Below are 26641 nucleotides of genomic sequence, written 5' to 3'. Positions count from 1 at the left end.
AAAAAACAACAAACAAACAACAAAAGCCAAACCTGTTTAAAAGCACATCCCGTTCTTCACTCCCTTACTCAACAGTAAACAGAAAAGTGTCTCACCATTGGTTTTGCTGTGAGAGCTTGAGCTAGAGCTGCAATCTAAACTTTTCACAGCCTTTCAGCAAAAAAAAAAAAAAAAAAAAAAAAAACTCATTTCAATCATATCCTCTAAGGCCCACTCAGTCTAACTGCCTCACGTTTTCATGCATTCGTCATCTTGGCTCTTATTTTATTACACATTAGACTGCTGAGTGGGCTGTCTAATGTGACTACAATGGTAGAGATGAGGCCCTTATACTACTCTGTTTGGGTTGTTTTTCATTCTGGTCTTCTGGGTATTAAAGCTCTGTTTTACAGTTGAACATTAAGGGAAAAAAAAGCTGGAGCTGGTTTAATGTGAGGTCCTTAAGAGTCATCATCAGAAAGAAACATGTAGAGCAGGAGATGCTGTACATCTGCTGTCATCCTGACTCCATCCTCTGTGGTGGTTTTAAAGAACAGGAAATCAGGTCAAACTGGTAATTGGCTTCAAGGAAGCATGACTCAAATTTTGCTCCTTTGTACTGCCAGGCAGTCTATTATAAATGCCATTGCATGAGAAAGAAAGCTTTCATCTGGTTTTAAAAGTCTTGTTAACTAAGGTGTGGTCAATTACAGGAAACCGGTATAGAAGCTTATGAATGTTGTTTTTCATACGGAATAAGCTTTATTTGGAGGAATTCTAAGCAGATAATTTGAAATTATAAGCTGCACATAAGGATAAATAAGCACTTTATCTAGGAGTGATTATCTGGCACACATCACAGAAACATACAAAGGACATATGATGAGGGGAGAGAGATCAAACGGCGACTGGTTGGCTTTTAGCTTGGTCAGCAAAGATCGCTGCCTGGCCTGGTGGAAACACATGGGTCTGGTCTTTACTCATGGGTCAAAGCAGTACTCTAGGTGCTAAACCTCCTACTGACAACAACCCAACACGTGCATTTTTTTACTCGCTGAAGAAGACTCAAAGCTGAATTTTGTATGAATCTTTAAGATGATTATAGAGAGAGAACAAGAAATTCAGCTGATAACAGGAAGGACGAATAGAGTACTCTCAGGTCTCTTGCTGCTAAATTTTGAGCCTTCAACCTCTGCTGTTAATGGAACGTTCTTGATTTGGAAGGCAAAGGAAGCCAATATTACAGTAGCAGCCATTCAAAATGGCCCTTCCCAGTCAAAAGCCAGCCCACTTCCTGCAACTCCCAGCAGAATCCCCTCCAACTTCCAGACACTGGCTTTCTCCTGGATGTGCATATTTTTTTACTCTCCACCCTATCACTAGATTACATGGTCTGATTAGGAGATGATGCTTCTCTTTAGATCTTAATGTCCATAAATCATGACAGAAAGAATATTTTAGTACAAAGATTGATGTTTAAAAAGGAATTGAAGGCGGACAAGCCAAAGACCAGTCAAGGGCCCATCTAGGAAAGTGGGGAAATGTTTGATGGCTATTACTGTAAAAGCACCACAGATACACACAGAGTTCAACAGTAGCTGTATCTGAATACCTCGGATTGTAGGCCATAGCTCATATCCCTTCACCTTTCATGGAGTCAACAATTAGAATTCTATCCAGGGAAGGAAAGGGGCTGCTGTGCTGAATCCAGACAGCCCTCAGCCTTAAAGACATTATTAAACGGGGGACACACATAAAGCTGGCAAAATTAGGTTAACAGCCTTTATTAAAAGAACTAAAAAACTCTAAAGTTACACAAATGTTGCGAACGGCTGAAACTCTCCATTAAAATACCCCGAAAATACACAGGTGAGGACATTATCATATGTGAGCATTACATGCTGTTGCTATAAGGTCTGTCATGCAAAGGATTGTGGACAACCAACTAGCAGCAGCTAGGAACATCAGTGCTAACTGCACTGGTGATAGGAAGTATCCTGCTTCCTGGTCCTAGCTCCATCCTAACCTCCTGCACAACTCAGATAGCAATTACTATGGAGATGACGGATGCCCTCCTGCTGATCTGAGGTATTTGGGTCGAGACTGTGTTTCTAAAGCTTCTCGAGTTTTAAGGAGCTTTTACCACAGATATAGAAACAGAGAAACTAAACATGGCTTCTCCTTATTGACTCCGACATTATGGCTGAATGCTGAAACGTCACCTTGGACTTGAAGCAACGCGGATTCAGCACCTTTCCACCTCCCTCCAGACTCTGGGACGTTAAATTATTTCAAACAGAAATTCTAACTTTACTTTTATCTGAAGAGTGGATTTTTGATCGATATGACCAACGACTTTCATGATTTGTGTATAGGATTTGTCTGAGCCTCTGCTCTTCATGTAAATAACTTCTCATGGTAGAAGATCAGCAGAACTCAAGAAGCTGTTAAGCAGTGGCTGATTAAAGCTTTACAAGAGGCATAAATTTAAACTTTGACACAAGATTCTGATTAGAAAATATAATCAAAAGGTAGACATTGTCTTACAGGCATGAATGAAAATTGTCAGATAAGGCAGCAGATAGCCTATGGGAATGTAAGAGCCATGCTGCGCTGCATCCTGTGTTTCTGGACGCCATTATGTAGTTTTGTGGCTTGCTAATTGTACCGCAGGAATGAATGGCTCCAAACCCAGGGTGGCTGTGGGAAACTTTAAAATGGCTCCGGTAAATGATGTGCTATAAATTAGCGGAGAAGGTCCAAACAAGACTGGTCAAGCTTTCGTGAGAAATCGAACATCAGAAATAATTCAGATAAATAATCAACATTTTTAAATGCTAATTGCAACTCTAGTTTATTAAGTAATTAATCTCTGAGGAAACTTTCACAAAGCTTGTAAACTAAAAAAAAACAATTTAAAAAGGTATAGTGGAGGATTTTCGTGAATTTTTGAAAAGACGCTCCCTCTGCACTGCAAAAAAAGGTAAATCTAAGCAAGTCAATTTTTCTTAAAAATGTGCATTTTTTCTTGAATTGAGCAGATAAGAATCATTTTACCAATGGGATAGGACAATTTACATTCAGTCTTAAAAAAACAACTGCAGTCTCTTCTTTCAAGTGCATAATAACTAATCATCTTATTTTAACGGTATAATGCTCATTCCATTGACAGATAATCTTATTTTCCTATTCAAATTAAGGGTAAATACACATATTTTAAGAAATTTTTACTCATTTGCAGAATGTTTTTGAAGTGTCCACTCTAACGCTTATTAAACGTGTGCGAGAGCGTGCACGAGCCCATTTCTCCTTGTGCACGCTCTGTTTCAAAAGTGCTGTTTGCATCGCTCATACAAACTTACTTTCCAAAAAAAAATTTGCAAATTTTCCACTATGACGGACTCACCACCGGTAAGTGAAAATAGGACGTAGGACGGCCTTACGTAAACATATCACCAGAATGATTGACAATTAGGAGAACCACTTATTTTGATGATCCACCCAGAAAAAGAACATCCTCCTCTATAGCTTTAATACACAAGCTCCAAAGAATGAAGGCTGGCTTCAGACTTCAAGACATCAATTTGGTTCAGATTAAAAGCTACAAATTAAAGTTTATGTTCCAGAAACTCTGAACTCTCTACTTTTGCTTGGAAATGACTCGCATTTGTCCTTGAATTTTGAAATTCCAACTTCCAACCCATCAATTTCAACTGGATATAACTGAAGGACAAATGAATGCACCATAAATCCTCACATCAACTTCATTCACAGGTTTCTCTAATCCACCATTTTCTCCTGAAGAACAAATAGTAGAACGAGAGGTTTCATTACAGGAGACGCGGTTTTACATCTACTATTTCCTCATATGACAATAGCTTTAAACACCACCTTAGTCAAACTGCTTTCCTCCCTAAAGTAGAACATCCTAAGAGAAGTAATGATAATTTTGATAGATCCAACCAGCAGCAGACCTCTTCCAGTCTACTTCAAGTTGAATGACTAAGAGAAGACTCTTGTGTCACAATGGAATCATCCTCATTAATATCCAGAGACATTTAGTGCGTCAGAACACCACACCTGCCCGAGGATCTGAATCAAGCCGCATGAGTTCATACAAAAACCCTGCAGCACAGATGCAAACAACCCTGCAGGATGAGAAGAATGTGGTACAGCGAGCAGCCAAGAAGAACTGAGTTCACATTATCCCATCTGGAGGAGAGCACAGAGGTAGGTTAGCGCTAAGCGAAGCAGGCCTGCCTGCTAAATAATTGATGGGTTTCCGCACAGTTGGCCCTTCCCAGTCTTTGCCTTTTGCAAACAATAGCCATTAATATTCCAGTCTGGTTATCATATGGACCTGTGGAGATCCAAAATCTCACCAAAAACCAGAAATGCCAGTAAAGCAGCTTTGGAGCCATGATGTTTGGTAGTTAGCCTTTGATGATCACACTAGATAATGTGTGGGAAATTAAACTGTAGGGATGTCCTGATCCGATTTCAAATATCCGACTGGATTACACTCAGTAACTGATACTTGCCTTTCATTTTTTCCCTTTGAAAGCTTCGAGAAAGTATGATACAGGGATTAAAGCAAAAAAAAAAATTCTGAGCCTTCGACACAGGCAAGAAAGTCTGTGTCGAACTATATATATATATACACTATATTGCCAAAAGTATTTGCTCACCCATCCAAATTATTGGAATCAGGTGTTCCAATCACTTCCATGGCCACAGGTGTATAAATTCAAGCACCTAGGCATGCAGACTGTTTTTACAAACATTTGTGAAAGAATGGGTCGCTCTCAGGAGCTCAGTGAATTCCAGCGTGGAACTGTGATAGGATGCCACCTGTGCAACAAATCCAGTCGTGAAATTTCCTCGCTCCTAAATATTCCACAGTCAACTGTCAGCTGTATTATAAGAAAATGGAAGTGTTTGGGAACGACAGCAACTCAGCCACGAAGTGGTAGGCCACGTAAACTGACGGAGCGGGGTCAGCGGATGCTGAAGCGCATAGTGCGAAGAGGTCGCCAACTTTCTGCAGAGTCAATCACTACAGACCTCCAAACTTCATGTGGCCTTCAGATTAGCTCAAGAACAGTGCGCAGAGAGCTTCATGGAATGGGTTTCCATGGTCGAGCAGCTGCATCCAAGCCATACATCACCAAGTGCAATGCAAAGCGTCGGATGCGGTGGTGTAAAGCACGCCGCCACTGGACTCTAGAGCAGTGGAGACGCGTTCTCTGGAGTGACGAATCGCGCTTCTCCATCTGGCAATCTGATGGACGGGTCTGGGTTTGGCGGTTGCCAGGAGAACGGTACTTGTCTGACTGCATTGTGCCAAGTGTAAAGTTTGGTGGAGGGGGGATTATGGTGTGAGGTTGTTTTTCAGGAGCTGGGCTTGGCCCCTTAGTTCCAGTGAAAGGAACTCTGAATGCTTCAGCATACCAAGACATTTTGGACAATTCCATGCTCCCAACTTTGTGGGAACAGTTTGGAGCTGGCCCCTTCCTCTTCCAACATGACTGTGCACCAGTGCACAAAGCAAGGTCCATAAAGACATGGATGACAGAGTCTGGTGTGGATGAACTTGACTGGCCTGCACAGAGTCCTGACCTCAACCCGATAGAACACCTTTGGGATGAATTAGAGCGGAGACTGAGAGCCAGGCCTTCTCGTCCAACATCAGTGTGCGACCTCACAAATGCGCTTCTGGAAGAATGGTCCAAAATTCCCATAAACACACTCCTAAACCTTGTGGACAGCCTTCCCAGAAGAGTTGAAGCTGTTCTAGCTGCAAAGGGTGGACCGACGTCATATTGAACCCTATGGATTAGGAACGGGATGTCACTTAAGCTCATATGTGAGTCAAGGCAGGTGAGCAAATACTTTTGGCAATATAGTGTATATATATATATATATATATATATATATATATATATATATATATATATATATATATATATATATATATATATATATATATATATATATATATATATATATATATATATATATATTAGGGGTGGAATGGTTCACAAAATCCACGATTCGGTTCGATTCACGGTTTCTGGTCACGGTTTTCGGTTCGGTTCGATACATATTGATTGTTACACCGAAATCCCATAAAAATGTATGGAATTTATGAAAAAATCCCCCCAAAAATAATGGATTGTAATCATTTTAAATGATCCGCGGAAACCCTGGATCATTTCCGTATGTTTTGCTGCTTTGAATTTAATCATCTCGCGCATGTTTTCTACCATCTCCAAGGGAGAGAGAGGGGAGCAGACGAAGCCACAGTGGGGGCTGTAGGCTTTGCTTTGAGCAGCCGGTCTGGAGCGCAGCGGGGGTTGCTGACGGAGTATGTGGGATTTCGGGGTTAGCATGACATGTTGGTCATGTTGCTGTTAGCGTAAACAAAACGTGTTGGACAATGCTTGCACACTGTTGCACTTTTATCCACAACTTTCTTCCCGCCGTCATCGTAGGTCACTCTAAATGCAAAGCGCTCCCATACAGCAGAGCTATAAAGTGCTGCTGGTGCATCTTCCAACTCCTGTTCTTTCCCACTCCCCATTCCGACACAATTCTCCACAACAACTGATTTTTTTCCCTGCTACACCCGGCTACGCTGCTTCGCTTCTTCTTCTTCTTGTTTACTACTGGTGGTTGGCTTTGGTCGCAGTACCGCCACCTTCTGCTCTGGAGTGGAGAAGCTTCGCCTATGAGAAAAAGGAGCAGCGCATGAACCAAACGCAACACACGCGAATCGAACCGAGGCAGTCGAACCGAACGGTTCTGATGGTTTTCATAAATCGTCCCATCCCTAATATATATATATATATATATATATAAACATATATATATATATATATAAACATATATATATATATATAAACATATATATATATATATATATATATATATAAACATATATATATATATAAACATATATATATATATATATATATATATATAAACATATATATATATATATATATATAAACATATATATATATATATATATATATATATATATATATATATATAAACATATATATATATATATATATATATATAAACATATATATATATATATATATAAATATACATATATATACATACATATACACATAGACCCTTATTTCTAACACGCATACACGGTCATTTATTGACGCTGGTACATCAGCTGTAGCCATAGCAGAAGTCCTCTTTTTCCCCAGAGATGTCCTACTTTTCAGACCTAAAAAAAATGGGAATTTCAAAATCGTCCGGGATTTTGGCCGACTACAGTGCAGCACATAGTCGAAACACACCGGGGACTCGAACAGAGCCGTCAGCTTGGGGACCGGTCCGGGAACCCTGACGGATGAGGGTAGGGAGTGACCGAACCCGACCTGGTGACAGTAGCCTGGACACCGGCGGCCCCGTACTTCCCCCCTGCCTTACCGGTCCCTAGGCCCCCTCCTCCTTCTTCTGATTAGCTAACACTGTTAGTTTCAGAGAGCTCCTTTGCTACCATTGGCTGAAAAACACAAGTCAAATGTCTTTTTTCTTTTTTTTTATTTATTGTCAATTTATTTTGGAGAGATTTTTGATTTAACCACGGGCATTCACTACAAGCCGAAAATCCAGAATACTGTAATCCCTGATGATACTTGTCATGAAAAATGTGAGGTCGCAGCATCTGGAATAGCATCTTTAAAAAGGAGCCCCTGTACTGAATAATGCGTTGTTAGATTAATAGTGAAAGCAAACGGGTGTTATTTATAAAGAGAAAACATGCTGAGTTCAAATATAATAAGCTTGAAAAATAAAATTTGCTTGGTGGACAGAAACACATTTGTTTCTTTTGAATCTGCAACTAAGATAAAAGGATGAAGCTCAGAAAGGTTAAGATGAAGGCAGCCGTTTCAAAATTATAGTTCTCCCATCGGCTGAACCCTTGGAAACAAATTAAGCAGGAGACAATATTTTATGGAAGAGAAGATACTGAGAAACGGAGTCAATCTCTGCTGCTTTTGCTGATTTGTCTGACATAAAAACGGCTGTCCTAAATTCCAGTCAACCAGAAAATAAGCTCTATATACATTTTCTAGGTTAATAGGAATCTTAACTTAAACTCCAACAAAAGAAACTGTAACTCAGGAAGTTGTCTCTTCATATATACAGGGAGGTTTTCATACACCTTTCTACAAAACAGCCTGCAGATTAAGGCAAGCTTTTAAACCAGCTCTACATCAGCATGCGCTCTGGGATGACTAATCACTTGTTGTGGAAATGATGAAATCTCTGGACTCATCTTCCCAAACACTGAAACCATCACCATGAAGTCACACATAAACATAGCGGGGAACTAGATCCACATCTTTTCTCTCACCTGTAGTCCCAAGACTTTTGTAAAACCGGTATTCCAAATGTAGCTGCGGGGCCCTCGACTTCACTGGTTCCTACAAGACCAAACACGTAAAAGAAGAAAAGAAACAGAATCAGAAATAACTCTTATAGTAACAATCACAAAAATAAAAAAGGGCTCTTATTTCAGATATATTTCTGGCTTCTTAGGTTTTAACCTTCTAATTACTGTTTTGCTGGAAAAAGTCAAAAGCAAGAGTCATTTTTTTAGAGTTATTAGTTATAATCCATTCAATGAATGGATGAAACAGAGTAAAACTTTATTTTACATAATTTAAATATAGAATAATAATAATCAACCCTATATTTTATTATTAATATATATATAAATAATTATATTTGTTATCCGTTAATTATATACATTAAATTAATCATAAATACAATTCAAATAAAATGTAATCATTTAATTTAATTATATCTACCGGTAATTTCCCTATGGGATTAATAAATTTTTTTATTGAATAAAACCATTAAAAATTTGTCTGATTCCAATCTCCAAAGGATCTCTATGTTAAAACAATTTAGCCATTTTCATCTGTATTCCAGCACAGAAGTAATAAGTTAAAAGCTTAAGATAACTGCAGGGGACTTACCAGTTTAATGGCTACATACTCATTTGTGTAGAGATTCTTACCTGAAACAAGACAGAAAAGTAGGATTAAACGTTCAATCACACCATCTTATCCTGTGTATTCATTTTAAACCTTCACCATCCTGCCTATTTAAGTTGGTTCCGTCTGCCGTAGGATGTTTTCTGCCAACCAGGCCCCTATTCAGACTAACACAGGAACATTTAATACCTACTTTGACAGCCAAACATTTAAACCAATTTATGTTCTACTCAGACAGTCTACAGGAAGGAAATGTGGCCCAGATAAATCATATATCCCATCCTGTCATTAGGCAATTTTGGGTTCTAATCTGTCATAATTTATTTAAGTTAACAGTCCCAAGTGGGATCAGGGAGAAGACATAATTCAAATTGGTCAGCTAAGAATATGCATTTTAGGAAAATCCATCTTCAATATTCATTTAAATATTGAACCACAGGGAAAAAATGGTTATAGTATATGGGGGAAAAGAGCTATGAATGCAAGCACCATTGGAGGTAGTGAGGGACTAAATATGGGTACGAATTAGTAAATGGAAAAACTGAATAGGAAACTTTAAGGCTACATTAACACTGCAGGAAAATGTGACTTAAATCCAATATTTTTGTTCCTATGTGACTCGTAACTGACTTTTTCATGGCAGAACGACCTGATTCCGATCTGTTTACCTCAAACAAAATAAAAAATAAATCCAAATTGTGCCACTTTTATAAGCAGAAATTACAACAAATAAAAAAATAAAGTAAAAATGTCTTAAAATAAGTCTGTTTAACCTGAATTTGAGAAGATAAATAAGAATATTTGCCAATGGAATTAGTATTTGTACCCTTATACTAAGAAAATTGGATATTATGCACTTTAAATGAGACACTGCAGATGATTTTTCTTATTTTAAATGCAAATTGTCTTATTCCATTAGCAAAGTTGTTTAAGAAAAAAACTTTTTTGAAGAAAAATTCACTAACTTAGATTAGATTTTTTTTCGCAGTACACACTGTTCTTTCTACACATGCATGATGCATTGGGGCCATAAAGCATTCAGACTGTTGGCTGAAATGAAGTAGTAGTTTGAATCATCATGCAAAAAATAAAACATTTAAAATTAATAACGAAGATAGCAGTGTGAACGTAGCATTAGTTACAATATTCATCTACAGAGTCATCTAGAGAGAAAAATACACTCTGATTGGTTGAAAGTTTTCTATCAGGGAAAACCATTTGTTTGGATCCAGTCACTGACTTGCTCCTCCTGGATGAGCTTGCAGTGACAATTTTCACTTGCATTTTTAGTGACCAACACCATTAAGTCACCAACAGAGTGTGTCGTCTAATGTGCTACCAGTTCTGACAAGAATTAAACTCCAAACATACCGAGCTTCAATTCCCCGAAGTTTCCACAACCGATCTTCTTCCCCACACGGAAATTAGGTCCCACCATGAGAACGCCAGACGTGCTCGAGGAGCCCGACTGCCGGGTCGAGTGTCCGCTCCGGCTTCCCTGGGAAACTTTGGTGCCTCTAGCCGGCCGCTCGCCATACTTCTCTCTTTGTGGATCCATGGCAGCACTGGTCACAGTAAGGCCTCCTGGGCCGGGCCCACCGCAGCAGCCACAGCTCTGGTTACCAGTGGCACCTGGACTGGACAGCCACTGTCATGGGTCAGAAGCTGGAGCGGTCCACTCCCCCAACCTCACCCTCACCTATATTAGTTGTTGGGCCTCAACATTTGTGGACACCTGTGGGAAAAAAATGAAGTGAGAGAAAACGGGTTAAATCTCTCTTTGTTAGCAGGAGGCTCTTTAAGGGGTGGCCCTGACAAGTAAACTAGATTAATATAAAACACATTAAAATGATAAATCTTTAGACATAACAGTAGAAAAGAAGAAGGCTTTACAATCCTAGCAGGGTAGGTCTTATTCACATGTTGACAGAGCAAACAGTACAATGACCTCTTAACACCAGAATGGCAGACAAAGCAAACACAAAAAAAAGCTTTGTATAAATCCAACTTCACTCTAGGAGTTACTAGAAAACCTGCAAAGCAGGAAAAAGAAATTAGAGCAGAAATCTGCTGGAATGAGGCAGACAGGGAAGCTGTACCAGCTGTAAAATATCTCTAATAAAAAGGTTCCTGGTTTAGCTTAGCTTATAACTTTCCTTTTGGTTTATGTGTTAATAAACAACTGGAGAAACAAGAGCTGTGTTTCTAAGGAGAATTCCTTTAGAGATAAGTCTACCAGCACACAAACAGGCAGCAACTGGGGAGCAGTCACATTGGACTTTAGTACGTGCGTGCAGTGGTTTCAAAAAAGAAAGTACACCCCCCTAACAATGTTCAAAACAACTTGGTTGTAACCAGGCTCTGGATTTATCCAACATGAGGTGACCGCTAACAACAAGCCAACACAGAAAAGCCTGAAGCAATGACCTTAGAAAGGGTTCCAGTATATCAGCAGAACATGTCAGCTGTCATACTAGTTTTAAAATCTATATTGGAAATATGAGAAATGATTAAATCCATATTTTTCATATCAAAGTTGCTTTCTTATGACGTATCCATTTTTCCGTCTGTAGGGTTTTTTATTTCAGTCACTATATTTAAAAATATAATTTTGACACCAGAAATGTAACACTCGTAAATATGGCATCCAAGCAGTCCTCCTGTTGTTGGAATGTTATCATAATCAAGAGTGATTTACTGAATTGTGCAGCTGTAAGCATAAAGAAGCAAATGTGCTGGCCATCAGTCTGGGGGAGGTTATAATCCCATTTCGAAACAATCTGAAGTCCATCTTTCGACAGCCAGTAGGACTGTAAACAAAGAGAAAACATTTAAAGAAACAGACCAACTTCCTGGGAGCGGTATAAACAGTGTTCCTACCCAGTGGTTAGACCATGCAAAACAGGAACACCTGTTCTTTTCTCTTTTTTTCCATATTGGGAGGGGCCCTCATCGCTTCTTCATATACAAAATATCAGCTTGAACCAGTGAGACGTTGAGCAGAGCCTCCTGCATTGGGGGACAGCAACACACTATCTGAAATATGATGGGCGGGGGTTGACGGAGCGGGCCGAGGCGCCCCCCTTGAATAATGGTAGGGGAACATAGAACACTTAAACAAGAGCAAATGTGACTGTCGAACTAAAGGGCTTGTTAAACTCCTGCAGCAGTGTGTCGCAGTGAGCTTGTCGCAGATATTTTTTATATATGCCCAATTTGGAAGCATGGTCTGCGCTATGTTATTCCACGCGAACAACGCAAGAGGGACAATCAAGAACTAGCTGTGGGTCTAGATATGGCCAAGGCGGTGAGAAAGTGGAAAAACATGAGTTCCGTCCAGTGTTCACAGGGATGGACGTCTGTGTCTTCAGCAGGCGTAGAGCTAACAGAACTGGCAGCGTTGCGAGGCAAGGGCTCAAACATGTACGGCTGCAAGCCTTCCACACCAAACCAAGCTTCTGCCGCCATGGCGTCCTCTTCCACAACAACTTCGTCCCCGCTTTCCGGCAGGATTGCGGATGCCAGTTACCATAGGACCCTCCCCTTACTTAAAACATGTGCTGAGAAAACAAACGACAACTAAGGACATTGGAGATGCTGGTGGGCTGCAGAATCTCTAATTTTTCCTGAATTTCTCCTCTAAGGCTACGTTCACACTGCAGCCTTAAGTGAACCAAATCTGATTTTTTTGCGCATATACGACCTGTATCTGATCTTTTCATGGAAGTCTGAACAACAAAGATCTGAATTTTTCCAATAAGACCCAGGCCACTTGGCTATGTGGTCCTGAATCCGATACGATTCTGATCGTTTCAAATGCGACCAAAGATCAGCCAGACCGCTTTCATTCGACCGGAACAACATTAATACTCAACAAAGGTCACTATTCTGCATCTTGCTCACAGAAGCGGGAAGAAAAACAACAACCATGGCGAACGCTAATGCGAAGAGCAGTCTTTTCTTAACCACCTTGGAAAGATTGAGTTTTTAAGGTTGGGAAAGATCGCTAGATGCACTCCAACACTACCATCCATGTTTACTTCTGTAAACACAGAGCATGCTTGCTTGTGACATCATTGCGTCTTCTACTGCGCATGTGGGACACTTAAGCTGTATGAATGCAGTTAACACAGGAAATCACAGAAAAGTCACATCTATTAGGAAATGTAAATGGCGTCGCAAAAAAAATAAATAAATCGTATTTCACAAAAGGAACAGAATTGAGCATTAAGGCCTGCAGTGTGACTGCATCAAACACTTTACTCTCTCCCTGGTTTATTCTGCAACTGCTTCAAAGGCAAGAGCATGTCTCAATATGTTCCTATAGCTAAAAACACTACAATTTAAAGGTCTACTTTTACCATGGCTTCAGTCTAAGGGACTGATATAAATCCAGTTTACATATCTTACATTTAATTAGTTGTGCACATGCGTAGCCTCTGAGGCCCATTGCCCACATTTGAAGACCAAAGTGTTCAGATTTCGGACAGAGAGGACAGTTTGAAAGAGGGGTCAAGGAAGCCATCTTTGTGGGGAAAAAAAAGAAACTATCACTTAACACAGGGCGAGGATTGCGGTTTCAGCTTCCAAGCGTTTACAATTCAGTCATAGAACTGATTCCCAAGAAATTAAATAAGCCCTCCCATTATGAACCAAAAGACCAATCACATAGCTCCAACAATCCAGAAGAACAAAGGGTGGCTATTTGATTAGCATCCGACTTGGAATGTGTACAGAACGATGGACGTCCATGCTGCTTAACTATATCAGAGCTCCAACTACAGATTGCTCTGGTGCGCTCGACAGAATTGACAAAGACTCCTAGAAAGGTGTCGAAACAGCTCAAAAAAGGTTTCAAAAGTCAGGTTACGCCGATTTGTGGTTGCCATGACCTGGATGACTGAGAATTTACAAAGGCACATATCAGAAAGGGTTTCACACAATTAAGATGCCCAAAGTGCATTTATAACCTTTGAAACATGCCCAGAGCATGAAACTAGAAGAGCTGTGGCTCACCCTAAAAGTATGGCTGTCCTTAAGAGATAGTAATCAAGTCCCAGTGGTAACAAAACACTTGGACCAGTTTTAGCATCAACACAAAGCCTAAGCCATAGTATATCATCACAACCGCATCACACCACCCACAGCCACAATCCAGAGGACGATACCAGAGAGTATTATGTAAATGTTTATATAAAGCCACGTCTTCTACTTCTAAGGGCACACGTTTGATTTCTTAACTTCCAAAACGTCTGCAGATATAAAGTCTTTTTTTACTGATAAAATGCATCTCAGTGTTTTGTTTTTTATGTAATAAGAAGAACTAGTGATGTTGTCATTGTTACATCTCTCCTCGTGTTCTGTTTGAATCTACTATAGGAAACTACAAGCTATTCAGATTTTTTTTCTCATCAACAGTTTGGATTTGAAGTGAAAAAAAGAGGAACTCCTCGTGAAAAGCAAAAAAAGAAGAAAAACTGTTTTCATCACAATGGTCTAATTCCTGAGCATGTGAAGCCTGCCGCTGATGGTATTGTGTGTGTGTGGGCTTCTGGATGACTCATGCTCAGTGTTGCCTGCACAGATCTGAGCATCAAAGACAGCGCGTTTGCTCTCAAGGGCAACTGAGCGCCGGTGATATTACATAAAACCAAGAGCCTAACAACACAACAATAAAGGCACGTTTTGGAGCTAAGACCCAGGCTGAGTCGGAACAGCTGCCATTCTGCAAATAATGATTTGTGGGCCATCCTGATCGGAGCGTTTTGATCGGCGGCTGAGGAAGTGCACCCTCCTCAAAATGCATTCAATCAGTTCACACACCATCATAAGCCATTATATCACAGGCACCGCTGTTCACTTTACAGCATGAAGGCTGTTACAGAGATAATTACTCGTGTTCATAAGGAGAGCGCACTACCATGCGCTCTCCTTTTTCTTTGGGGTGTAAAGAACCCCAAAGAAAAAGGTATAACATCAGCCTTCAACCAAGTTTAGAGATTTTATTCTAGATTGGTGCTTGAATATCAAAATGTCATGAATATTACAGATAAATGTAATTAGGTTTGATTTTAGCTGTGTTAGGGAATATATTTGTTGCTTTTAAGTTTTAAACGGATTACATCCTGTTTTACATTCTACCTCAATTTCTTGTGTATATAAAATCACAATACTGTATTATTTCAGTGAGAATTTCTCACCGACCAAAGCTTATGCATAGTTCATCTAACAAGCAGTGCTATGGACAATATAACATGCCCAGACATGCCCAACCTGAAGATTACTATAGAGAGATTAAGATGAAAATCCTCCAATATCCCAAATCTCACAGATCAAAGCATCTAAACCCCACAATAGGTTTTATATTCAGGTTATTTTGTGTTATTTAAACGGACTGATAATTTACTAAGGGAGGTGTGAAACTGAAGGTCCTGTCAATGAGTAAGAGTCTAAAAATAGAGGCAGAACATCCCTTTCAGCTGAAATCGTGTGAAGGGTGTAGCAGCCCAGCCTTATCCCTGCAGCTTTGGGACCTGACATGGGCTGGGGAATCCCCACAGCCTGTGAAAGCACCTTGGATGCAGATTACATGGAGACATTTTTCATGTTTCCCACCCATGCATTCCTCTGACAATTCATTTGTCTTTTTTTTAACAAATAGATTCAATTGTAGATTTTTTTCTTGCTTATTTTTCTTCCACATTCTGTGTGAAACATGGAAATGCCATGTCTCCAGACATTGTTTTCTTCCCATTTAAAACAAAAAAGGAGAAACAATGATGGTTTAAATAGCTTTGTTTCATATTAAAGACATAATTGATCATTTATAATGACAAATGTGGTCATCTGGTCTAAATTTCTTGTTTTTCCATGTCTTTAATCAGAGCTGCATGACGAAAAAGGTTTAAATCAGAACTATGGCTTGAACTTAACATGGAAAAATTGTTATTTACAGAGGACAAGGGTTGTTAGCACGTCTCTGTGCAGGACAACAGTCAAACAGACATTAGTGATCACTGAATGAAATGTTTACATTAGAGGCTCGTCATTATCTTTTGTAAAATCATTCGATATCAGTCCAGGTTTTAGCCTCAGTTTAAAGGTCTTATTTAACTTTTAACTCAATTTGGTTCATCTGTATGGAACGACAATACTGAACATAACTGAACCAATTTTTATCTTAATATATTCAAAGTCCAAACCAGTGCAGTTCAATACATATTCTAATACATTACTGTTTAATTCAGTTCGTCAAATCAATATGCTGACTGATAAAATAGTATTTGTCTAAATACAGAAGAAAACACAGAGGGTGTTTATTTGAAATTATTCCAAAGGGCAAGGATTGTTAGTAAAAATAAAATTAAACATATGATGATGGTATTTAGCAACAACTAAACAAATTTATTGAGAAGTTAAATATTGAAAATATACAATTTTTATAGAAAATAAATTGTTTTATTTGCAGCAGATACTGTATTTGTCTAAAAAATTTCTGTGAAAAAAAAATGTGCCCAAAAGTTTCTTAGCTAAACAAAAAAAAAAAAAAAAAAAGAATGTTGTTTAGCATTTCATGACATTTTTCTTTAATAAAAAGCCTGACGGTTTATAGCGCAGTGATTAACCTTCAGTGAAAAGATCAGCCTTTCAGGGGGGGTCTGTCAACAGAGCAGACTCCCACTGGGTTAGTGCCAGCTACCAGCTGCCTCCCTTATCATAGAAACTACAGCTTCCTCTTTCTTATATATACGTTGGATCTCAAACATCACATTTATGCAACTTGATCAATTAAAACAAAAAAAACTACTTTTTTGTGTTGCTTTTTTTCCCCTTCTGATTGGAAAAACCAGAAGAGTTTAAACTAAAAAAAAGAAAGAAAAAAAAAAGAAAAAAGTACAATGACCATCTGCAAAACCACTAATAAAAAAAAACACAATGGGTATGTTTTTTGTGATCTGGAACTCAGAGCTGCCATTTTTTTTTTTACCTTACTGTTATGATCATGCTGAGCAGATATTGTCAAAACACACAATATTCACCAACTTCTCTATAGAATCACTATATTTAAAACAAAATAAAAACATTTCAGTCCTTTCTACTTCCTGGTTTCTCAGAATGGTTCCGCCCGATTAATTTAATTGTGCGTTTGCTGCATTTCATGTTAATTATCTTGGATGTGCGTTATCTACAGGTTTGACCTGTCTTCTTAAGTGATCAGACTCCACAGTGACTGGCATAACCAGAGTCTTAAACTGTTTTCATTAAATCTGAATCTCCTCACATCTTTGGGATCAGAATACTGATAATTTATAAACTATCTATTACATACCCCTGCAAGCAATTGGATTAAACAACAAGAAGTTAGGCATTACAAAACATTCACATAACTAGTCAGAAAAAAAACAATAAGTTCAAAGGACAATTATCCAAAATACTGAATGCTTTTTAGCTTTTATAAACGATGTTTTCCAAACCTGATAAAAATTAAACACAGACTGGTTACAAGAATCAGGTTTTAAAAAGTTGTGGTGTCAAAAAGCGCTAATGTGTTCCATGACATGGCTTATTTAGTTCAGATTGTTTAAATGAGAAGATTTTTTTCTAGCTTTGAGAATAAAGTCTGTTTTGCTGCACACTGCCGTTCTGCTGGATGAATGAAAGCGACCAGTTTCCTCCCTAGCCAAGGCAAAAGATAAATTAAGCTGTTTGAAGAAAAAATAAATATATCAGTCAGACTTTAAATAGAACACAACTCATTCCTCTACTGCATTTTGCAACATTTATTTATTTTGCACTCCACTGAACCTTCTATATCAATGCATTTTGCACCATGAATGTAAACTTGTTTACCTTTTAGAAAGACCTCCTCTGCTTGGTTTTGATGTGTGTCAAAGCTGAAGGTGAACTCAAACATAAGAAAAACGTATTTTTTGATTAATAAAAGCTTGTTTAATTTTTCAAATTCAAAATATTTTCATGTACCATTACACTTGCGAACCAGTAGGGGTATATATACCCCCGGTTGGGAAACATTGCTGTACACTATAAAGAAATAACATTTCAAATAGACAATTTAAGGATTAGATTGACGTTGGATTATCTTGTCGCCTGAAAAACCTAATAGGTTGGAAAAAAAAAACAAGGCCTCTAAGTGTTGAAATATTTTGGATACATCCTTTTTGATTTGCTTCATTTCTTGTTTTCTAGTTAAACCTTAAAACGACCCTTATCCATTTAGACATATTTCAATCCAACTTCCCTGCAGTGTTGCTTTATAACTTGAGTAAATTGAGGTAAATGTTTTTTGGGGAAAATGTAAATCTTAGTCCAGAAAAATATAGAAGTTGAAATGCTGCTTATATTAGTGTATGCAAAAAAAAAAAAAAAAAAAAAAAAACCTAAAAAAAAAAAAACTGAGCAAAGTTCTGGGTAGAACTACACCGTCCACTGAGGCACTTTATAAATGGTAATGTTCATTTCACTATTGAAAGCTGTATTTATCAAACGACAATTAAGTTTGTCTAAGTCTAAGACCATCTTTGTATGTATAAAAGGAGTGGTACCCAATTTACTAGGATATAGAATAGAATAGTAGCCAGATAAACCAGATTAAATGTGTAATTTAGTCTGGCCCCAATGAATGAGACATCGAAAGATTGTTGATGAGAACAACCCATTGTTTTTCAAACCATGTCTGTGCCTATTGGCCAACGCTCTGACCAATGAGCGCAACTGACTGTGACGTAGTAAGCGCGACAGAAAGCTGATGGGGGAGTGTAAACAAACAGCCTGTCGGTAAAACAGCGAATACGTTCTTCCTAAAACTGAATGAGCGCAGAGCCTCTTCCTGCTCACGTTTCAACGAAAACCCAAAGTCTAATCCTTCCAAAACGGATTTAAAGCTGAGTCAAACGAGAACTGTTCAATAGTTGTTGCCATCTTTCTTGTTGCGCTTTCTCCAGCGTCGCAAAGCTTTGTCGTCACGCCCTCAAAATCCCGCCAAATTTGCATCCAGAAATTCAAAACACATCTCTGCGTTGTGATTGGCCCGCCAGTTCTAAGGCCTGGGGAAATGATCGAGGCTAGACCACTAGCAGGAAAAATGATAGAATAGAAAAGAATAAAATAGAAAATCCCTTTATGGTCCCACAATGGGGAAATTCTGGTGTTTACACCAGCAAAAAGATTACAGAAAAAATGGCAACATAAATGTTGACCTATGAAGGATGTATAATAATGACATACAGGTGAAGAGTTAAAAGATAAGCAATCAAATAATTTACTATAAAGTGTTTTAACAATATAAAACTGTGCACCTGGATCCCCGGATATCTTAGCGAATTTATAATTTCATACATGTAAACAATTCAGGTCTAGTTATAAAACTCATGTTTTAAACCGGTGTAGTTGTGAGAAAATCTTAAGTCCCCCAAAATCTAAATTAGATTCTGACTCAGCTGTTCATAAAAACTCCCAAATTAATTTGATTTGTAGCATTTGAAGCATGATTGATCCTGTGTGTTTATGAAATGATCATATCAGAGTTTGAGACCTAAAACATTGAAAAACCACTGTGTTTCTGTTGGTGTTTTGTTGATTCTGTAGTAAAGTCATCAGTTTAACCACAGAACAACAATGTAGGTCGAGATGCAACGTTTGAGCAGAAGAAAAGGAAATGTGCAGCGCATTTAAACTGAGAAGTCAGGGGGAAAAAAACTTCAATGTCTTCAAAACGAAATGGGGCATTTAAAAAGCTAAGATCTACAGACTGTGTGTCCAAAAATAAACCCAGAAAGAGGAAGCAGCCTCAGATTAACAGCAGCTTCAGTAACAGGGAATATGAGGTTAAAATGAAGCTGATCGATCCGTCTATAGGGAGGCCTGCGGTTGATCCAACAGAAGGAGACGTTTAGCAGCTGTTTACCACCTTGTCCCGGACAAAGCTATCAATGGCAGTCTAAAATAAAAGCTCACATTGCTAAAAAAAACAACGACTTAATTATTGACCGAATGTTCAACATTAAATATAAATAGTAAACCCTGAAGCAAATTTTAGCAAAACAATACTTAGCCAAAGAGGTTGCTATGGTGTAAATATATTCTACTAATTAAAAAATTTTTAAAAAAAGCAGATATATTTTTATGTTTATCATGTGGGGTGAAAAAAAAGTTGTTAAAATTTGCGTATAAATGTATTTCCTTACCTGTCCTTAGCGATAAAACAGCCAAATGATGGCTGGTGACAGTTGGACTGAGCGCAACAAGGAAATTAGCTTCGTTAGCATCGCTCCTATTAGCTGAAAACCTCTCAACAAATGCTCCTTTTACTGGCACGCATCGAGCTAATGCGATGTTCTCACCTCCACGGTGATAAATCCACGCGTCCACGCAGTCCCCCCCCCCCCCCCTCCCGTGTCCCGCTCAGGTCCAGTTTAGCAGGGCGCAGGCGGGATTCATGTGAGGTCTCCTGCGCTCTTCTCGTAGCTGGAGGTTTTCTCAGCCGTTAGCTCGCTAACAACCTTTAGCGTCTCTCTCCATTCTTCGCCTGCCGTGAAAAGGTTCCGACACACCGGATGGAGAAACCACGGCACCGCCCGCTTTAGCGCGCTCACTTCCAGGTCAAACCGAGGCAGCAGATTATTAGCTGACCTGAGGAAGAATTCGTGGATTATATTAAATCCCAAAAAACAAACAAAAAACGTTTAATTGTTAAAGAAATTTTGGTCCAAAATAAAAATTTAAACTTCACTGATTATTAAATGAGAAAATATCAATATTTGCGTTATAAATCTATGGGCGGTTCTAGACAGGGGCCAACAGGCGCCCTTTTAGAACTGCTTCCTGTAATGGCCCCTGTACGGACACAAGAAGTGTTTGAGGCTCGGTGGATGGTCGTTTGGTGCATGGCGCGTGTTTTGAAGCTGCTTATGGAGAAATGTCTTGGGCCGTGAGTAGTGAGGAAACAGGAAGCGATTCTTGTGGGATGGAAGAGGGAAATAGTGACAATGAAGGTTGGAAAATAGCAACATCAAAAAATGAGAAAAAGCGGAAAAAACAGAGATCAGTTCAAGGGGAATCTAGTTCAGAACAATCCAGTGATGATCATTCCATACATTCCACAGCACAACAAAATGAATTCAAAGTCATATTCAAAGTCGTTAATCAGGCAGACTCTTTTACAAATTGGAATCCGGTTCACTTAACAAAAACCATCAATAAACTTGTCGGAGAAGTCAAAGGTGCCAGAATTCTGTACAGTGGAGACCTGCTAATTAACTGCAGAGACAGCGCCCAGCAAGGCAAAGCAATACGTATCAACAAAATTGACGGGATAAGAGTTCAGTGCAGCCTAATGGAGAACAAAAAGATCAGCAGGGGAGTCATTGGAGGAGTTCCTCTAAAAATTTCTGAAAAAGAGATTCTGGAAAACATAAGCGGTGCAAAAGTAAAAGAAGTAAAACGGTTAAAAACAACAAGAAACGGAGAAAGATCTGACAGTTTATCTGTGCTAATTAAATTCGAAGAAGAGCAATTACCAAGCAAAGTATTCATCGGTTACATAAGCTATAATGTCAAAATCTACAATCCTCCACCATTGAGATGTTTCAAATGCCAAAAATTCGGTCACGTTGCAGCAGTTTGTAAAGGGAAACAGAGGTGTGGAAGGTGTGCAGGAGAACATGAGTACGGAAAATGTGGAAAAGAAGCTAAAATAAAATGCTGTAATTGTGGTGGAGAACATACTGCTGCCTATCGCGGCTGTGAAGCAAGCAAAAGGTCTGAGGAAATTAAAAAAATGAAATTTGAGCTCGGAATAACCTACGCTGAAGCTGCAAAAAGGATCCCATCTCAGTCAGAAAAACCCAAACCTACAGTTCAACACACAGCAAATTCCAAACCTCTAGAGAAATCTCCAAAAATTAATGAAGACTCACTTATTGTTAAAAAGACAAATTTTGTTCTTTTCATGGTAGAAGTAATTAATTGTACTGCACAGACAACAAAAAAAACGGAAAAAATCAAAATAATAGTGAAGGCTGCAGAAAAATATCTGGACATTAAAGATTTGAACTGGGAGATGGTTGGAAGTATGATGGGAGGACCGATGGGACCATCAGAAACTGGCAGAGTTAAGATGACCTAGAGTAAATTAAAATTATATGGGCAAATGTGATTTAGTATTATGTTGGTTTAAGTTACACAGGTTTTTTTTTTTTTTTTTTTTTTTTTTTTTTTTTTTTTTTTTTTTTTTTTTTTTTGGGGGGGGGGTGAATCGTTTCCTGTTATCTTGCTTTACTCCATATCAGTTGGTGGCGGTAATGCACAATTCACAAGTCTGCCAACCGCCATAAAATCCCATAAGAAGATGGCCCCTGTACTCAGGGGCGGATTTTGAAATTAGGGGCCCTAGGCAACGACAAGCAGGGGGCCTTCTGAAATGAGAAGACAACACATAAAACAGACCCATTATACAGATACAGAGATTTTAATAGAATAGACATACATTATTTTTTCTACGTATTGTCCCCCTCTTCTGGTTTTCCTGTCTATGTTTTGTACTACACTGACTGTTCAAAAGGAATGAATTAGCTGATTTCTCCTTCCTGTGTTTCCAAAAAGGCGACGGCAAAAGTAAATACCACAGTCCTTCTTTCCACTGTAGACAAGCCATGATCTGCTTCTCTGTTCTCCATTTTACATTTGGATGAAATAATAGCTGCATGAATCACGACAGCAGACAAGAGAGAGGAGAGCAGGAGGCAGGGTTACCAATCTACTTGCTCTGGAGAGCAGAGTTCTCTGCTTTTATATTTTGTTGCCCACGTCTCCACTAGCAGAAAAAGGTCCCTGGATTTGGTGCTAGGCACTTTTTTAAATATAAAAGTGCTGGAGGAGTCTAAAAAGTCGCTAAATATAGAAACAAAAGCCCTAAATTGCCAACACTGCTCTTTGCACCGTTTGTTTTTAAATGTTTTCCTGGTGTAGTGCTGGATTCTGACTTGAACTTCCAAAAGCATTTAAAGACAATTACAAGGTTGGCTTTCTATCACCTGAATAACATTTCCAGGATTAAAGGACTAATGTCTCAGCATGATCTGGAAAAACGTATCCATGCGTTTATTTAACAGTGTTTTCACAGGTCTGCCTAAAAAGTGGATCAGACAGCTGCAGCTGATCCAGAACGCTGCTGCTCGTGTCCTCACTAAGACTAAGAAAGTAGAGCACATCACCCCAGTTCTAAAGTCCTTATACTGGTTCCCTGTATCTCAGAGAATAGACTTTAAAAACTTCTGTACGCCCACGTCTAGGACTAAGGCCTCCATACATGGGTTGTGCGTGCTAAACGCTGCACCACCTGAACACCCTACAAAAGGATTTTTATCAAAAACATCATTAATGTACACAGATAAGGAATAGTTGTATTACCATACATGTAAACAGAGTTTTATGGGGCCCCCAGAAACCTGGGGCCCTAAGCAACTGCCTAGTATTGCCTAATGGTAAATTCTGTTATGCAAAAATAATTTTCCTATGACTGCATGTACTGGGACAGAAGCTGTCATAAAAAGCTTTCTGGGATCTATTTCACATATTTATTTCAACATTAATTTAAAAAATGAAGGTGTTTGCACTTGTAGCTTCAGTTGTATCATCTATAAAAAGCCTGGGTGCCAATTCCAATTTTGACCGTTATTTCTTTATAACAGCTGCTATAGGATCCCAATAAATATTTAATGTTTCAATTTAATATTTTTAAATAAAGGACAATACATACAGTAAAAAAAACTTGTATTAACTGCAAAAATGAATGCTCTCAATTGTAATTGAAATTCTTAGAGCATTAATAATGGATTATTATTAGAATTTTTGTGGCGGTAGATAAGATTGGTGGTTAAAATTAGTTTCAAGTATCAGCCGATTACAGATCTTCCAACATTATTAACTAACAGTGGGCTGATAAATGGGTGCACCCCTACTTTTTTTCTGTTATATTTGGGCTCCCCAGAGACACAATCAGCTATATGCTTCTGAAACTCCCTTAAAATATCATCACTATAACTAATGCCCTGTTTTTGTTTTTGTTTTATACTAATATTGTGAGTCCCTGTGTAAAAACACTGGCCCCCCTGCTAACTATGGTCCAGAATTCCTTTATGTTTTTGATTTATAAAGTTACTGTAAACACCGTTTTTACTTACTGTTAAGTAATAAAAAAAAAGATTTTCCACTATGTTATTTTTGCAGTGTAAAAAACATAAATTTCCAATTATATGAGTACTTTTAAATTAATGATTTTGGCACATCGTTAACATGAGAGCAGATAATTCCCCCACTTCCACTATGCTCTCATACTCCTTAGTGTGGCGTACACCTTTCCTGCTGCCCTTCTGGTTTTCACCATCATAATATTCTGCCTGCTTCAAACTAATAGTATTTGATTGATGTTACCTGGCAGACAAAAGGGCAACACTGTAGAGCTAAGGCGGAGGGGGTTATTTTTAGGTCAACTCTACATAGGAAAATATTTTTACCAATATAACACCAGCAATGTTTGCTGTAAAAGTTACTTAAACTTCTTTAGAAAAAAAAAAGTTATCTACAATTGAATTAATCCACTCAACACATACGTCTAAAGTTCTAAAGATCTATAGAATAAACTGTAGTTTACAGTAATCCCATATCCATCCTCTTTACTCAGTTTACTGCCACCTACTGGCCAAACATTGCTACATGCCAAACTCCATTACTTCCTGAATTTCAGCCAGCTCCTCTGTTTCCTGTCTTTCATTAGAGGACAGGATGATTAATCCAGGTGTGTCTGACCAATGTGGTCATGGTTACTAGGTTCAGGAAGTAGTGGAGCTGGGCATAAAGCCCATCAGTGGAATCAAGCACCTCTAGTTGATCTTTTATTGCTTTTTGAAACTCTTATAGGCAAATTCAAGGATCATTCGACAAAGGCTGGACTTTATTGCCAAAACCTATAGCAGGATACATTTCTTAATTTAGGTCAACTCAATATAATTTTAAAATTTATAAGAATTTGTATAAGAGATGCCTGTGCAGATTTATGACAATTATTTTGCCATGTTGATAAAATTCCTCCATTAAAACATTTTAGAAACATTTGCTTTAAAAAGCAATGCACAGAACTTTATTTTGGAAATATACTGCATCACAGCTACTGAATAAAACAATATAGTGATATATATTGAATTATTACTCAGAACTACAATTAAATAAGGACTAACATATATGTGGCATAAAAGAATAGTAAATTTATGTCTGGGGGAATCTGAAATAATTCAATTCAATTCCCAAACACTTTATTAATCCTTAAGAGAAATTAATCATCCATCCTTTAAAATATATAACATGCATCACTGATAATATAACAATCTTAAAAAAAATACCAAGAGGAGAAATTCAAATCATAATTTGCAAATAATTTCACTATTTAGAGATTGTTTTGTCAGAGATGTGACATGAGAGTGGAACTACAGAAAAAGGGTATGGAGGCAATATTTGGATAAAATGAGTATGAAAGAAATAATTAAAAACATGAGGAGACAAAACAAAAACTGTTGGCTGAGGTAATTTAATGCATTAACCAGTAGACTGGTTGTAAAAAAAAAAAAAAAAAAAAAAAAAAAAAAGAAGAAGGGGGATGGTTGATTCTGATTTTTTTTTTTTGGAAGCATACATAGCCTAATTCATATATTCTATTTACCTAAACCAATATGCATGGTACGGTTGTTCCATGTCAGGTACGCCGGTCATTGACCTTGACCAAGGCTCCTTACAGTAGAACTGCAGTCAGTCCTGGACTGGCATGGCTATCAATGCCCTTATATAGTTGGGGAGTCATTTCCCACTGGGATCAGCTTCATAGTCATAGTAGGACACTTCTTTGAGTTTATTTTGCTCAAAAGCCAAAATAAAGCCAAATGTTGAAAGGGCAATATTATTGCCATTACTGTTAATATATAGTAGAACATTTACACATTCAGTAATAAAATGTCACAGGGAATGGTATGGGGGGGAATGGTCATTTAAGAAGGGGGGTGATTTTAAAGATTTTTTTTTAAGAAGGGGGATGCCTTCCCCCCTCAACTCAAGTACTGGCATTAACCAATTGGGCATAAAAAATGAAATATTCAAGAATATTAAAAAAATTGATACCGACTGTGACCAAGGCAGTTGTACTTTTCCGAATACTGGAAGAAAAAACCCCACTTGCACCCAAATATGTAAAATGTGAAGTATAAAAAAAAGACATAATGCCCAAACCTTAGTCAAACATTTATTATGTACATTTACTTCATTAACATTTTAAAGAAAATGTATGCACTAATGCAAATTGGTTATAAAAATAAAGCACATTCTTGTGTAAAGGACAGGTCTACAATCAGTAAACAGTAAATAAAGAAACCATCTGATGTGGCATCAATTTCTCCCTTACTGTATTACCAGCCACCAATCTAATACCCAGGTGTAATGTCAGTCAGTATCTGTATGATCTAATTCACGTGTTGAACATGAGAGAATGGAAACACTGCAATAGGTCCATATTAGCCCAGATTAGCTTATGACAAAAATAAATGTAACAATATTGAATATATGGACAG

General features: G+C 38.2%; 1 protein-coding gene across 9 annotated transcripts in view; it reads right to left on the bottom strand.

Annotated features, from left to right (window-relative positions):
• The window catches only part of csnk1g1 (casein kinase 1, gamma 1), a 41575-nt gene extending 20976 nt beyond the window's left edge, over positions 1–20599 (bottom strand). For 4 of the 9 annotated variants that reach the window (XM_038289815.1, XM_038289819.1, XM_038289824.1 and 1 more), the window contains exons 1-4: positions 20372–20597; positions 10383–10746; positions 8994–9034; positions 8366–8435 (exon numbers count right to left, since the gene is read on the bottom strand). In XM_038289815.1, coding sequence (XP_038145743.1) covers positions 8366–8435; positions 8994–9034; positions 10383–10569 — 298 coding nt within the window. In that variant the 5' untranslated portion in view covers positions 10570–10746; positions 20372–20597. The other 5 variants (XM_038289818.1, XM_038289822.1, XM_038289820.1 and 2 more) reach the window with 4 other exon arrangements.
• Between the last annotated feature and the right edge of the window lie 6042 nt (positions 20600–26641).

Source organism: Cyprinodon tularosa, unplaced genomic scaffold, assembly GCF_016077235.1.
Source record: "Cyprinodon tularosa strain WSP-4 unplaced genomic scaffold, ASM1607723v1 ctg272, whole genome shotgun sequence".
NCBI classification, from domain to species: domain Eukaryota; kingdom Metazoa; phylum Chordata; class Actinopteri; order Cyprinodontiformes; family Cyprinodontidae; genus Cyprinodon; species Cyprinodon tularosa.
This window is presented reverse-complemented; position numbering and strand designations above follow the sequence as displayed.